Source organism: Plasmodium yoelii (assembly GCF_900002385.2).
Source record: "Plasmodium yoelii strain 17X genome assembly, chromosome: 14".
NCBI classification, from domain to species: domain Eukaryota; phylum Apicomplexa; class Aconoidasida; order Haemosporida; family Plasmodiidae; genus Plasmodium; species Plasmodium yoelii.
The window spans coordinates 1882226-1898935 of record NC_036186.2 but is presented as its reverse complement, the minus strand read 5'-3'; the positions used below and the strand labels follow the sequence as shown (position 1 = coordinate 1898935).

Sequence of the window (16710 nt, the reverse complement as noted above, 5' to 3'; positions counted from 1 at the left end):
ATTAAATAACGTATAATTTAAAAATAATAAATATTAAATTAATTAAAATTAATATATATATTTAATAATAATATGTTTTAATAAATATATATTTCAAGAATAAAATAATAAAATATTAATTTATTTAGTAATTATATTAAAAATATTATGTATGATAAATATATATATAATTAATTTTAATTAATATAATTAATATTTTAAATATTAATTAATTTACAATATATTTAATTATTTATTTTAATTTATTTATAATATATTTAATTATTTATTTTAATTAATATTTTATTGTTTATTATATATATAAATAATTAATATAATAAAATAATTAATATTTAATAATTAATATCATAATTATATATTTAATAATATTATATATATTAATAATTAAATTCAACATATTTAATAATTATTTTAATTAATTATATTAATATTTAATATATTTTAATTAATTATTTAATTTATTTAATAATTATTTTAATATATATTTATATATAATTAATTATTTAATATATTTTTTAATATTTTATTAATTAATTTATTTAATAAATATTAATTTTATTATTTATTTTTATATTAATAATATTATTATATTTATATTTGTTCATTATTATAGACTATTAATATATATTTTAATATATTATATTAATTTATTTAATAATTATTTAATATTACATTATAATTAATTAATTTTAATAATTGTTTTAATATTATATATAATTAATTTAATAATTATATTAATTTATTTAATAATTATATATAATTAATTTATAATTATTTTAATATTATTATTCATAATTAAATATATTAATATATTTTTTATTATTATATTAATTAATTTATTTAATAAATATTAATTTTATTATTATATATAATCAATTTATTTAATAATTTTATTATTATATATAATCAATTTATTTAATAATTATTTTATTATATATAATTAATTTATTTAATAACAATTTTAATATTATATTAATTAACTTATTTAATAATTATTTTAATATTTATATTATAATTAAATTATTTATTTAACTGTTATTTTTATTATATTATATTAATTAATTTATTATTTTTATTATATATATTAATTAATTTATTATTTTTATTATATATATTAATTAATTTATTATTTTTATTATATTATATAAATTAAATAATTATATAGTTATTTATAAAATATTTTAATATAATTTTTTAAGTGTTTATATATAATACATTTTAAATAAATTAATATTTAAGTATTGTATATTATTTATATAATACAAAATAAAATTGTCTATTTTTTCTTTATAATATATTAAACAAATTATACATATTTATATAAAATAACGGTTTTATTTGTAAGCATTATATTTATTATAGTAAATTTTATTTGTAAATATATGCATCATTTGAAAATTGCCTTAAAGTAAAGGATTCGTTATACTCTTTGTTTTAATAAAACAAAGTATATATATTTTTTATTATTTTTATATTAATCCTTTTATTTTTGAAAATGCAAACATGTGTCTAACTTCATTTAATGATCTTACTATTGATAATAGAAAATATGACATATAAGCTATTATTTGCATACAATTTATATAATCATTCCTTACTGCATCTAAGAATTGTCCCATAACAATTATGTTATCGCTTGAAACATTTGTTTAAAAAATGTAGTACCAAGCATTATGAATTTGATGTTTAATACACATTTTATATATCTCAGTATAGTTTAAGTTATGCATTTTTATATTAGAAATATAAAAGAACTACCCCAATGCTTCATATTTATAACATTTATAATATATTTCATATTAATATTAAAACATATTCAATAGCTTTAATTTTTAGCTAGCGTTTGAATATAATGAAAACTTCAAGTATAGCTTAATATATGCAATAATTCTACTAGAAAATTAAATAAATACCATTTGTTTACTTCCAAAAATAAAAAATTTTAATTAAACTTTTATAATACACAATTACCAGCAGTTATAGATAATTGTTTATTAATGATCAAATAACAATGGTGTAAACGCTACTAAAAAATATCATATTTTTAAATTGTTTATGAATTGAGTAGATTCTCCTTATAGACAAATCTTTTATTTACAAATGTGCTTATTGTCTTTTTCTTTTTATTGCAATACATAAAAGGACTTATTCTTTTTCATGCTATAAAAATTAATAAATGAATTTAAAACATACTCTTTTTATAATTGAATACAGCTTCCTAATTAACATAATTAACACATTGCAATTCCCCTTTAATTATATATTGTACAATTTTTATGTTTCATGATGGATATAATATTGGTAATATTCAATGAAAAAACTATTTTTGTTGTCTTTCCATTTTATATATATTTCCCCTTTTATGGTAATAAAGACAACCTTTTATCTTTTTTTGTTTTTTAACCATTCATTTAATTTTTGTATATCAATTTATTTAATCTTACATTTCTTATTGTCATATATTATCATTCTTTAAGTAATTGAAAACTAATATTTGATTTTTTCTATACTAATGCATATTCTGCTTCTTTTCTAATAGATATATTTTATGTTCTTAACCTTTTGATAACAATTTGTTAATTCGTAGTAAAGATTTTACTAAAAATTGCAATAAAATTAACTATATATATATTCTACATTTTTTATGTAATTGGTAAAACATGTAAACAATTTATACATGATGTGAAATTATAGATTAGTTGATTTTTCTAAGAGCATGTTTCTTAGACTGAAATTAAAATGTTATAAATATTTTTATCGTTTGATACTTGTTTAGTTTAAGGATTGCATAATAAAACAGGTATATAATTAAAAATTACTAATATGTGATGATTATTTATTTTATTTTTTAAATATCATAATAACCCTTAATAAATGCAACCTCGTATACTAATCTTAATCGTATAATATTTAAAACCATTATATTATACTTCTGGAATTTTGTAACTAAATCATAGTTAAAATAATACAATGGACGTTTATTTACAAATGATTTATTTACACATCATTTGTCATGGGTCTTTAAAATAATAATTAGGAACAATCTTAGGAAAACAAGCATTTAACATGAAAAGACATTTACCACCAAAAATATATTGAAACAAGATGTCATTCAAATAGGGAAACTGAACATAAAAGCGAACTATATAGTACATATATTTTCCCACGAAATTATATGTAATTTTTATATATGATTGATTAGTATATATCATATTTATCTTTGCTCATTTTATTTGGCAAATGTTAGTATTCGAAGTTACGTTACACTTTTAAATAAAAAAAATTATATATAAACATAACGATTGATATATTTCGACACATGTATTTATATTTTAATTAAAACATTTCATTATTTATTTAAATAGACATTTAATTTTTAAGTGATTTATCATATATTAGATATGTTTTTATTATTAAAAACATATTATAATTCTCACTATATCACATATAACTAATTATAGATAGAGAAAGAAAGCGAAAACAAAACAAACCAAAAAGGCATTTACTAATTTGTGAATGAAAAATGTTAATTATATTTCAACAATGTCGATAACAGTTCACTCTTTGGAGCTAATTTGAAAAAATGAAACTTATAAATGATATAAAATTATAGGAATATATTTATGAATTTTAATGTAAAATATTCTTTTAACTATATTTTATATTTTAATATATGATAAAATTGAGGATTGTAGAAGGGAAACAAACCGTGTTGTTGTATAAGAGCCATCTAGAAATTATGGTAAAAACGTATTTATCAATTTTATTGATTATATGAAAGTCTTGAGTTTTTTCATGTATATAATATAATGTGTTGACTGTATTAAAACATCCACATATATATACCAAAAATGTTATTAAAAAACATATTATAATAGTAAAACTATAAAACACATTAACGGGTTGCACATATGGTGAAAATTTATAATAATTGAAAATAAAATTTTACATAGGTATATTGAAACATACACCATTCTATGCAGTACTAAAGAAACGTTAATAATATATAAATAAAATGAATCATTACCTTATAAAAATTATGAATTAATTTTTTTTTTTTTTATTGTTCACACTTTGACTTTTTTAAAGTTACACTAAAGATTAAGAATTACACAAAACAAAATATTCAATCAAAATTGTATAAAAACACATTGAGACTAATATACTAAAAAATTCAATTATTGCTCGCTCCTATATTAATTTATATTGTGCATTTAAATTAGAGAATGGAAATTATATATATTCACGATTATCCCATATTTTACAATTGCTAATTTTACATTAATTGTTTATGAAATTTAAGACGTATTAAAATTAAAGCCACTATTAATAATTTTTTATTTGTAATAAATATTTGTGTAAATAGTAATAAGCTTGTTAAATTTTTTAAAGCACTTATATGAATATTGCGGTTCATTTCTAAAAAAGTTTCCACAAAATTGTATTTTACACATTATAATTTTTCAAAATTTAGTAAAATATACAATTTATGATATAGGCTTTTCAATGATCTTAAAATTTTTTTTAATTAAAAAAATATGTAAGGTCATTTTTTTTTTTGCACACGAAAAAAAAATATAACTTATAAAAAAATTTATAAAAATAGCTAGTTGATTATAGAAAACGAAAAAAAAAATTATTTTATTTTTATTTATAAAATTACATAGATTTAATTTTTTTTGTAAAACTTTATAAATAATCCTACACATTATTTTTTTATATGTATATGCTATTCTTAAATGCTAATGTAAATAAGTAGAGTATAACAAAAAAAATTGTATTTAAAAAAAATAAGCAATTTTTTGTGCTTCATATTTGTCTCAAAATTAATATAGTTATATTGTAAATAACACGTTTTAAGTCTATTTTTATACGTAATATATATAATGAATTTTTAAGATATTAATTAAAGATAATTTTATTTAAAGCGAAAAATACACAAAAATGACGCTCACAATTTAATTAAATGCTAATTTTCCATTTATTATTTTTTTAAGTTTTAAATAATAATTTTGTTATATTTCATCACCTTGTTTACATTTTTATTGTATTTTTTGTAACATATAATTCTTTGTAAGTGGAATAATTATGATTCAAAGGAAAACGTCATAACTTTTTTTGATAACAGTTATAAAAGATGCTATGGGAACGGTTTTTGAGCGAAACATATAAATTATTGGGGGAAAAATGGATCAAACTTTTTATTTATAACATTGGAGAAATTAAAGAAACAACTAAAATATGTATGCATCTTATATTTCAGGGTTATTTCAGTAAAATCATAAACACTAGGAAGATACACCTTGTTAATTTATATGTTAAATATATTTGCAACCATGTAATTACAAAGTTTGGTAATAAACAACATAAAGTTGTAAAATTAAAAAACCCTATTAGTGATTTGTTTTCTAAATATATTATGAACAAAAAAATAGAAAAAAACACAATTACACTATACAGTTATAAGAAAAAAAGTGATTTAGTAACAAGTGATGTGGATTATAGCACAAAGAAAATGTGCCCATTGGAATCGAGTGATGAACATTGTGTAATTAATCTATATAATGAAACATATCCGCAAGATGAACTGAACACATCTTTAAATAAAGAAAAACCAGTAAGATGTGAATCAAATTGTAATATAACTGAATATAGTGAATATGAAAAAAGTTCTGAAAGTGATAAGGCAACAAATAGCAGCTCATGTTTTGGAAACAGTATGTTAAATTTTGAAACGTTAGAATATGACGAAGATGAAGTAAATGAAAATATAAAAAATTGCTATTTGTACAATGGGTACATAAATGCAAGTATGTATAAAAAATCCGGAGAATATAAATTTTTAAAAAATCATTTGAGTGAAGATAAAAACGTAACTTTAAATATAGAAATTGATGCCTCATCACAAAGCTACAATGAAGAAACAGATCAAGAAGGCAAACTAGAAGGGAATTATGAGAAAAACAGCCACAGATTAAATGAAGGATATAAAAGAGGAATAAGGGTAAAAAAAAAAAAAATATATGAAGTTTATAATACAGAAACCACAACATTGGAAAATATGTACTATGAAAACTATTTAAACGAAAACTATTCTTCATCATATGGTTATACAAGTGATAACAGTGATGATATAAATGAAAGTGATTTCATCGATAATGATTTTAACCATAATAATTTAAATGATAAATACCAACAAAATAGTTGGTGTCAATACAGTATAAACAGTTTTGATACTATTCATAATTATTAAAAAAATTAATATAAGATTTAAACTATCTACTTCAAAAATCCACGGAATAATCTTTGTGTGTGTGTGTGTGTGTAAAATTATTAATATATATAATTCATTATAAAAAAAACGTTACATACAAATAATTAAAATTAAGATGCAGATAAATACAACTTTTTACTGCATTATATGCTTTCATTATTATATATTTTTTCCATTTTTAATTAATGCCCTTTCTACATATACATTATGTTTCATATTTTTTAATATTTTTTTTAGTATACTATTTTTAATCTACGCAAAAATGAAAATGCTATTCTGCTTAATTTAATTTAATTTAATTTAATTTATATTTTTTTAAATTGTAATTCTCATAGAATATGAAAGGTAAAAAAAGTAAATATTTGGTTACTTTTTTCCCCCTTATTTTTAATTTTAATAAATAAAATTTAATTTCAAAGTAAAAAAAAGGAAATATATAAATTTTAAATATAAATGAACAAATTTAGCATGTATACACTAAAAACGAAAAAAAAGAACAATAGGTAATCATGCAATGATATTCCATTAAAAAAAATATAATTTACATATAATACTTGTCATTTATACATAATATTTAATTATATAGAAGAAATCTATATATGAACAAACTATAAAAAAGTGTGCCAGTAATTATTACAAAAGCTTAACAACAGCTGAAAGATGTTCGTGACTCAGACATCATTGGGATATCTAAAGGGGAAAGCGAAATAAAATATATATATGCAAATAAGTATAATTATATAAATGCGTGTAAAATGGCACTCTGTATTATTTACAATTGTTTTACCTAATTTCACCCTTGAATATTGGCTGCTTGGTCCGTATTTAATTCCGTAAGACTACAGTAAAAAAATTAATTTACAAAAATGTTTACTAGGAATAGTTTAAATAAGTAAATATGTAAAAATTTAATATAAATCGCATTACCTCGTTACTTAAGTCATAAACATCATTTAAGATATTGTCGTATATTTTTCTTGCAGTGTATAAAAATGCCTAAAAAAAGGAGGAAATGAATGATTGGAATATAACTAATAGCTCATCTTACATAGAATATGTAAAAAAATAAAAATATTTAGTACCTCTTCAACATTTTTTGCTGTTTTTGCTGAAGTTTCTAAAAATATTAATCCATTTTGTCTTGCAAATTGTGCACCTTCTTCAGCTGAAACTTCTCTTCTTTCTAAATCACATTTATTTCCTACTAAAATTATAGCCATGTGTGGATTTGAATTTTGTCGAACTTCATCTAACCACCTATTTAAATGGTTAAATGTTTCTCTTCTATAAATTCCAAATACAAAAGGAAAAGGAAGAAACAATAATGAATAATAATATAAAAATAATATTGTTTGTTATATATAGCTTGGTAAAATTGAAGCGAAAATCCCCAATATATCTTTATTACTGTGAAAACATAACTTTATTATTAGGGTTATGTAAAAATTATGCATATACATACCTAGTTATGTCATAAACTAATAAAGCTCCAGCGGCTCCACGATAATATGATCTCGTTATAGATCTAAAGGATTCCTGGCCAGCACTAATAAAAAAATATAATATAATAAAATAAGTATATATAACAAAAACTATAAAATTGCAAATGATCATAACGTTTATTATATAAAAATGCAAATATATATTCATTTTATGTTTTATTTATATACGTATCCCATATTTGAAGTTTGATTTGTTTATTGTCTAGGTTTATTAATCGTGCCCCAAATTCTACACCAATTGTTAAATCATGATCAGCTCGAAATCTTTTATCTGTAAATTGTAGCAATAGACAGCTTTTTCCGACCCCTTAAAAAAAATTAAAAATAGTAATGTTACTTGTATTATTTACTGTATGGGGAAAGGATTTAATTATTTACGTTCTTGAAATTACCTGTATCACCAATTATTATATACTTAAACAAGTATTCATAAGGAGACATTTTTATTTTTATTATAATTTTTTAATTTCTATATCTTTTTAAATATATACTTTTATACTTTAAAACAATATATTTTCATTGGTTTTGCTTAATTTGTTTAATTCTTAAAATCAAATCCTTTAAAAAGTAATTACAATTTAAAAAATCTGTATAACGGTTTAACAAAAAACATTAAAATTTAACTTATTGATTTATTCTCTCTATATAGTATAAAAATCCTTATTGTATATATATATTACCCTATTTTAAAAAAAAAATTATACGTATATAAATCTCACAAAATATGTGTTTTCTTATATATTATTTTATGTTTTTAATTTTGTACTTTAGTTTAATATTAAAATGTTAATTTAAAGAATGATAAATTTGTATAAACACTCATTTATTATAGATATTTATTGTTTTCATTTTTCTTCCATCTTTTGTTTTTTTGCTTTTTGGTAAATATTTTAAAATGAATAAAAAAGTATAAAAGAATTAACGGTAATTCTTCTTACAATTTTTTGGAATAAATACAAATCATATATTATTGTATATAATATAATATGTGTATTTTATGTAAATTAAAAAAAAAAAAAAAAAATTAGGAAAAAAAACGCTAAGTAAAAAAAATTCTGTGTATAACGATGATTTATATAGAAACCTTTATTATTTGTTAAGAACTATGAATAAAATTAGCATAATCCGTTTTTTTTAAAATTACTATTTTGTACTATATTATATATTTTTTCCTTTATAATCCTATATTATAATAATATACATAAATAAATATAAGAGAAACGTAATAATGAGGGTAATGTGATTATTAATATTTAATTCCACCCTAAAAAAAAGGGGAAAACGCCATTTTTTATTTTATAAAAATCAATATAAAAATTTCAGTGTAAAATTACCCCATTCAAAATATATAAATATATTAATAATTTTCTATATAAAAAAACAAAATAAAATGAAGAAAGTGAATTAAAAGTTTATATATATAATATTCAATCTTACATTAATATATTCTATATATAAATGTACATACATAGGTATAAATGTTTATGCAATTTCACAATATTGCTAAAAATATTTACAATATAAAAGAAAAAAAAAGAATGATAAAATTAAGTAAAAATTAAACTGACTATTAATATTTATAACCATATACACAATCAAATATACTTTAAAATAATACATCATTTCTTTATATATCTAGATAATCTATGGGACCGTGCGCAAAGAAAATTAATATTCTCGTGTTTAATTATGTTATCATTGGACAAACCACATAACTCCTTAACTTCTTTTTTTAAAAAAGTAGATAGGTTTTCAGGTTTTCTTTTTTTTGATTTTTTAATACACACGTTTCCAATTGGTGCATTTATATGTTTTTTATCCGATTTATAAACACGTTTATTATTTTTTGCGAACGTTTTTATCTTTTCGCCCACTTCTACTTTCGCTTTTGCTTTCTTTTTATTTATTGCAGCACCTTTATTATCATCTACAACGATTTCACAATAATCGTTCTTTGAATTTTTTTTTTTTTTATTAAATGATTGTTTTATTTTGATTTGTTTTAATTTTTGCTTATTATTAATTTTATATGTCTTTTTAATTTTGTTTACATCATTAGTACATATTAAATTTATATTTTTAGTTCTCCTAGTCTTAATATTATTAACATTATTATCGCATTTATTTTTTTCATCTTCTACTGCAACATTTTTTTCAGTATGAATCTTAACGTTTTGTATTTCTTCATGTATACTACTATTATCCAAATTGTTGCATGTGTTTTTTATTTCTTTTATTTCATTTTCTTCTCTTCTGTGCTGTTTTTCCAATTCAGTTGTATTATCAATGTTTTGTTTACTTTTGCCGGTATTACTTCTCACTATGACATCACTATTTCCTTTATCTGTACAAACAGGTTTTTCAATAGAAGTATTTTCTATATTTCCTTTATCTGCACAAACAGGTTGTTCAATAGAAGTATTTTCTATATTTCCTTTATCTGCACAAACAGGTTTTTCAATAGGAGTATTTTCTATATGTTCTTTATCATAACTAATATTGTATTTATTATTATCATCATCTAAGGTTTTCATATCCGATACAATTAAGGAACTATGCAAGTCATTGGTGGCACTTTCTATACAATTATTTTTATTATTATATTCTATATTATCATTTTGATTTTTAGAATATATATCTTTATTTTCACTATTTGCATTTCCCTTTATTAAATTTACTATAGTTTGTGACAAATTTTTTGTGGTAACGTTTTTTTCATCTTCTTTCTGTTCTGCTATTGTATCCACAATTTGTTTACCTTCACTTTTATCGATTACACTTCGGTTATTCCCATGTTCCATTCTGTCCTCCAACAAGGCAAGGAGTAAAGTTTCCTTGTTGAGATACCCTTGATTTATTTGTTCTTTTAATTTTAAATTTGTTAAACTAATCTTGTTTTCATTTGTTCGTGGTTTTTTACGAATATTAGTCATGTTATTTTTATTTACATTATTTACTCTTGTATATTTTCTAGTTTTTTTTGTAGTGTTCAATAAAATACTAAGCATGTTTTTCTGTGTTTCATCGATGCGTATATTTTGTTCATAATTGTTTGTATTCACAAATGAAACAATTTCATTTAATTTATTGCTTCTATTTAATTGATTCTGATTTTCGTCGGGTTTGTTATTGTCCTCACTATTAATCATTAAACATTTATTTTTATTGTCACCATTTCCGTTGTCATTTGTTTTATTATGTTCGGATAAGTTGATGAACAATTTATCATTATGCTTAAAAATATTATAATCATTTATATTTATTAATATACGATTCTTTGAATCAAATATTTCTGTTTCTAATTTGTTTTTTATTTTTTCTGTTTGTTCATTAGTTTCATTTTGGATGTTTTCTCCCTCCTTCTTCTTTTCTAATTCATTTATTTGACTTATTTTCGCATCTTCGTTTATTGAATCATTTGAATTATTTATTTCTACGTCTTCTTTTTTATTTTCTTTATTTCCATTTACTACATTTTCAGAAATTTGATTTTCGATGCTCATATCATTATTAGTTATCTCATTTGCTAACTCATCTTCGCATCCTAAATCCTTATCTACTTCTAAAGAATATTTTAATTCTTTCAAATATTCATTTACTGAGATATAATTTTCATCTTTAGTAATAACTGATTGGCTATATGCTAAAAGTGTGAAAATTACAAAGAAAAAAATTAAAAAATAATATGTGTGTGTATATATACTAGTGGAATAATAACATCACTTGTAGATGTAATACTGTTGGAAAAACGGAATAAAATTTCACAAAATTTTAGAATGTATATATAATAATTCATATATAAAATATACCATCTTTAATTGTCTTGGAATATTTTTTTGAAATCAAATTTATACTCAATAAAAAATTTTCAATAATACTTTCTTTATTTACATGCTCATTAATTGAAAATAATTTTTCAGGAAAAAAGTATACATATAATGATACTAGCTCTTCATATGTTAATAAATTCAAAGTAGAAACAAATTCTATTTCAAGTTTAATAACCTTGTAATCATTGAAATTGTTTTTTGAAATTTCGGTTTCTTCTTTTCTTTCATTTTCTATTCTCTTTTCTCTTACACTTTCAATCCCTTTTTCCACATTTAAATTGTTAATAAAGTTTAGTCTTTCATACGGATTTCTCTCATTAAACTTGGATTACAAAAAGAATGAATATTAAAAATGTATAAAAATGTATATACATATTAATTAATACGAATATGCGTATATATAGAAACAAACAAATGGATAAAGAATGGAATAAATACAATTGCACAGTGAAATAATGTAATGATGTGCGTGATCATTAAATGAATAAAAAATAAAACAAGTATGAATGGAATAAGATTTGTTCAATATGCTCATGTTAAAAAAAATAAGATGCAATAATGAAGTAATACCTTTAAATCTTCTACAATACTTGATTTTAAACCATGATTAAATGTAACCATGTGATATAGGACACTGCTTTTCTTTTTAAAAAGTTGTTTATCTCTGCAATAAATGCCTTCAAAAATTAATACATCATATAAATGTTATATTTGTTTTTTATATGTAATATGTTCATTTATTCTTTGTATAATTTTAAGTTTACATTGAAATCCAAGTTTTTTTTTATCTTGCTTATTTAAAACGTTAATAAATCTAAAAAGGGTATATACAACACACATATATAATTTATAGTAACTTTAAATTTGTTGAATTATATATTAAATCGTATTTCGTATTTACTTTAGCCCACTTATTGCATCAGTTTCCCATGTATATGATACATTAAATGATTGATGTTTGTCCTGTTTTTAGTGAAAAGAACAACGAAAATATATTATATTTACATGTATATATAGGTGTATCCATATGACCTAAACATACATGTTTTATATAAATAACATCTTTTAATATTATTGTATTAAAAATTTTTTTACATGCTCATTAAATTTTTTTTCGGTATTCTTTGTTTTATTTCCCTCTGAAATGTCATCATTTTCAAGAAGGGATTCTTTTATTAAATCTTTTAAAAAAAATTTGGTTATTCCACTATTTTCCTAAATAATAAAACATAATAATTTATTTTATATTTTATGTTTTCTAACATAAATTTATATTTTTTTATTGTTTTTATGATGAATTAGATTCATTCATGTTTTATTACTTTTGTCTGTTCGATAGTTCTTTGCCTATGAACTCCTTTCCTTAAAGTGCTGGCAGGAAACTAAAAAAAGAAGGGTGTGAGTAAAATGGATTACAACTTTATAAATAGTTAATATTTCTTAAAAAGTTATCCAAAAGACATATAAACAACTTTCGTTAATTTTTTTTTATAAATTTATTATACCGCAGAAAAATTCATTTATATCAAATTGATTTAAAATTGTAGAATGACATTAAAACACATTTTTATGTGTATTTATTTATTAAGTTTCGTTTTTAAATTAAATTCTTTATAAAATATGTTATTAAAAATAAAAAAATTAACGAATATTTATAATTCTTAAATATGTAAATACAAATGTTGTTCACATGTTTTTCTTTTACTGTATTTATTACAAAAATATGATTAAAAACAATAAAAAAATATATAAATAAATTTAATTATGTAAAATGACTAGTTTTTAGCTACATTTTTACAGCGAAAAAATCGAAAAATTATGATTTGACTAAATTATCAAAATATTTAATCAAGGTATTTAAGACATAATCAAAACGCAATATATATGCATATAAAAACATAAGGAGATATTCTTAATATCATATAAACAATGGAAACAACTGAAAAAAAAATATTAAAATTAATGCAAATATATATATATACATACAAATATGCATGTACATACAGAGTAAACAAATATATCCTTTAAAGCAAATATTTCTCTTTATATTATTTTTTTTTTAAATGCGCTTTTTTTTTTTTTTTTTTTTTCTGGTATTTTGGAATTTTATGTTTCCTTTTTTCTCGATTTTGTTCTTTCACTAATTTACTCCACTCTTTTCTGGTAACACCCTCCGGAATTATTCCTTTAAATTTCACCTCTTCCTGATCATTGGTAGAACTATTATTTTCATCACCTAGTATAACTGATTTTTCTTCATCAGACAATTCTTCGGATAATTGTACATTTTCGTGATTTTCTTCAATTTCATTTTCTTCATAATATAGATCTTCATTTTGCTCAACTTGTGTTTGAGAAATTTCGAGATTTTCCTCTTGCATATGTGACATAATTGTCTCTTTTTTTTGAACATGATTTTTGCAAATATCATTATTCAGATCATCATGATTATCCTTATTATTTTGTTCGACGGAATTGTTATTATCATTATCATTATTATTATCATTATTATTATTGCCATTAGTATAATTTTGCTTTAAATTCATAACTATCGATTTCCCCTTTTTTAAGAGCTTTAAATCCTTTTCAATACTCCTAATATCTTTGATTTCATTTAAATACATTGGGGTCCATGAGCTTAAAAAAACTTGTTCTTCTACTTGAACTTTATTTGGGTTTTTTTTCAAACGCAATCTATTTTGTGGTTCCATTTTTGTTACATAGTAACATGTAGCTCTTTTTAATTTTTCAAAATATATCATATTTTGTTTTATTTTTTCATAATTTAATTTAGGTATTGGAGTTGAATTTTTTATTGTCCCAAATAATTCAAGGTATAACATTTCTAAAGGGTTTATATATATTTCCTTTTTGTCATTTTCCATAAAATATGTTATATGTTCAGGTAAGTTAGCAGATACAATATATTCAAATAATTTTTTCAAAGGAAGAACTTGTACATTATTATAAAAATCATCATCTGAAAGTTTTTTATTTATGTCCTCTTTATCACATTCCATAGTATGATCAATATCATTTTCGTTATTACAATTTGTTCTCAAGTTTCCATTCGTATTACTAATAATGTTTGAAGATATCATATTATTATTTATCACTGATTCATCATTATTATCATTCGAGGGCAAAGGGTGATTTATTCCAGCACTCATTAACATCGAATTTAACTGGTTGATCCATGTACTTTTTGTATGTTTAACATATCCAATTTTTTTTTTAAAAAAATTTGTAATATTTAAACAATCTCTTTTTAAAAATTCTAAAGAATGAGGATGGTCATGTTCCATTGATTGTGAAACATCTATAATATATATATGATTATAAAAATATAGTAAATTATATTCTGAAAAATCTGCATGAACAAGTTTACAAATTGAATATAATAATCTTAAAATACATATACATTCAATATATAATTCTTTCCATTTTAATATAGAAACATTTAAATCTTTCATTTTTGAACAAGAAGCATCTAAATTTCCTAACATACTCATAACAATAAAATTGCTTTTTAAAACTAAAGGATATGGACATCTTAATCCATGTATTAATATTCTTCTTAAGTTTCTAAATTCTTTTTCTGACCATTGTTTTACCATTTTTCTTGGATTTGTATTTTTTGTATACGCATTTCGAAATCGAAACTCTCCTTCTATATATTTCGATCTTTTTTTAAAAACTAAAATAGATGTATTATAAATTTTTGTAGCAAATGATACAGCAATTTTTTTATTTTCCAATATATCAGAAATATAGTTTTCATCTTTATATATTAATTTATCTAGTTGGTCTATTATATCAAAAACATTAATTTCATTTTTTATGTCAATTATTTCAGTTTGATTGTTTTCGAATTCTAATATTTCCCTTTTTTCATTGTTCCTCAATAAATCATTTATTTTTAATGATTCAGTTTCTGAAGGATCTTCAAATGATTCTTCTTCATTTTCATCACTATCAATATTTTCTTTACAATCACTAACATCATTTATTTCTACACATTTTGAAATTTCTGATAAATCATTAGTTACGTTATTTATTTCAAAATCGACGTTTTCATTTATCTCTCTTTTATCTGTATTCCATTTTTTTGCATATCTGAATAAAATTTCTTTCACACTTTTTATTTCTTCATTACTTAAAATCTTATGAGCATTAAATACAAATGCTTCTTTTCCAGAACTAACTACTCCATATATTTCATTAAAAAAAGTATTTTTTAATTTTTTTAAAATAAGTAAAGTTCTATTATCTAGTACTGAATTAACAGTTGCTCTTTTGTCACGTGTTAATCCTCTGTTTCGAAATTTATAAGCAGTTTTTTCTCCTTTAATTAATGAATTTTTAACAACATTACTTATTTTCTTTTGATATCCATAATTTTCGAATTTTTCATTCGAATTTCGGTTTTTCTCCGTCCCATAAACTGTTTGTTTATCTTCCTTATCCATTTATACATTAATAAAAAGCTAACGTAATAATATGTAATGGATTTGTAAAATTGTCAGATGGAAAAGCTTCAAATGGGGAATGGAACAAAATCGCTATCCAATATATATATATATTTCTCCACTATTATATGTACATATGATATATTAAAACTTCTTAAACTACATATGCGTAAAACGAATGATGGTATATATACAAAACGTGTCCTTTTTATTTCATTCCCAGAAACATAATATATCTACTTAGATTTCTCCAATGTTATATGAACATGTTGAAAAAAATATATACAAATATTTATACAAATTTATTCAAATAAAAACAAAGAATAAATAAATTTTGTGTTGAAAAAATTTTGTTTTTCTTATAATATAACCTTCTTCAAATCCTTATTTTATTTTTGTTTAAATATATTATTATTATTGGTTTCATTTTATTTGTTTATTTATTTTCTATATATTTATATGACTTCTTTTATAAAGTTTGGAGATACTCTCAACATATATATCGTTGTACAACACTTGGAATTAACTTAAAATATTTTCAAGCGGAAATATATAGCGAGTTGCCCTTCTACGTAATTATTATAATTATAAAAAATATATTAAAATAATAAAATAAAATTAATTAATAATAAAAA

The 16710-nt window shown here is 20.3% G+C and overlaps 4 protein-coding genes across 4 annotated transcripts, besides 1 other annotated feature; 1 reads left to right on the top strand and 3 right to left on the bottom strand.

Moving 5' to 3' along the window:
• Nucleotides 1-1131: part of a sequence feature that runs on past the window's edge.
• A 4006-nt stretch (nucleotides 1132-5137) lies between these two features.
• On the top strand, nucleotides 5138-6253 carry PY17X_1448400 (conserved Plasmodium protein, unknown function; the record flags this gene model as incomplete). Its single annotated transcript, XM_720597.1, has 1 exon — nucleotides 5138-6253. One exon carries the CDS (start codon nucleotides 5138-5140, stop codon nucleotides 6251-6253), a length of 1116 nt encoding a protein of 371 aa, XP_725690.1.
• Nucleotides 6254-6917: 664 nt separating this feature from the next.
• Nucleotides 6918-8217, bottom strand: PY17X_1448300 (ras-related protein Rab-2, putative; the record flags this gene model as incomplete). The annotated part of the gene is made up of 7 exons (XM_720596.1): nucleotides 6918-6964; nucleotides 7062-7113; nucleotides 7202-7270; nucleotides 7357-7558; nucleotides 7737-7820; nucleotides 7945-8083; nucleotides 8169-8217. 7 exons carry the CDS (start codon nucleotides 8215-8217, stop codon nucleotides 6918-6920), a joined length of 642 nt encoding a protein of 213 aa, XP_725689.1.
• A 1178-nt stretch (nucleotides 8218-9395) lies between these two features.
• Nucleotides 9396-13126, bottom strand: PY17X_1448200 (conserved Plasmodium protein, unknown function; the record flags this gene model as incomplete). The annotated part of the gene is made up of 8 exons (XM_022957638.1): nucleotides 9396-11419; nucleotides 11586-11928; nucleotides 12177-12283; nucleotides 12371-12420; nucleotides 12508-12569; nucleotides 12702-12821; nucleotides 12929-12988; nucleotides 13112-13126. The coding sequence occupies 8 exons, from the start codon at nucleotides 13124-13126 to the stop codon at nucleotides 9396-9398; spliced, it is 2781 nt and encodes a 926-aa protein (XP_022812995.1).
• A 528-nt stretch (nucleotides 13127-13654) lies between these two features.
• PY17X_1448100 (extragenic suppressor of the BimD6 mutation) lies at nucleotides 13655-16075 on the bottom strand (the record flags this gene model as incomplete). The annotated part of the gene is made up of 1 exon (XM_724261.1): nucleotides 13655-16075. One exon carries the CDS (start codon nucleotides 16073-16075, stop codon nucleotides 13655-13657), a length of 2421 nt encoding a protein of 806 aa, XP_729354.1.
• Nucleotides 16076-16710: the final 635 nt, after the last annotated feature.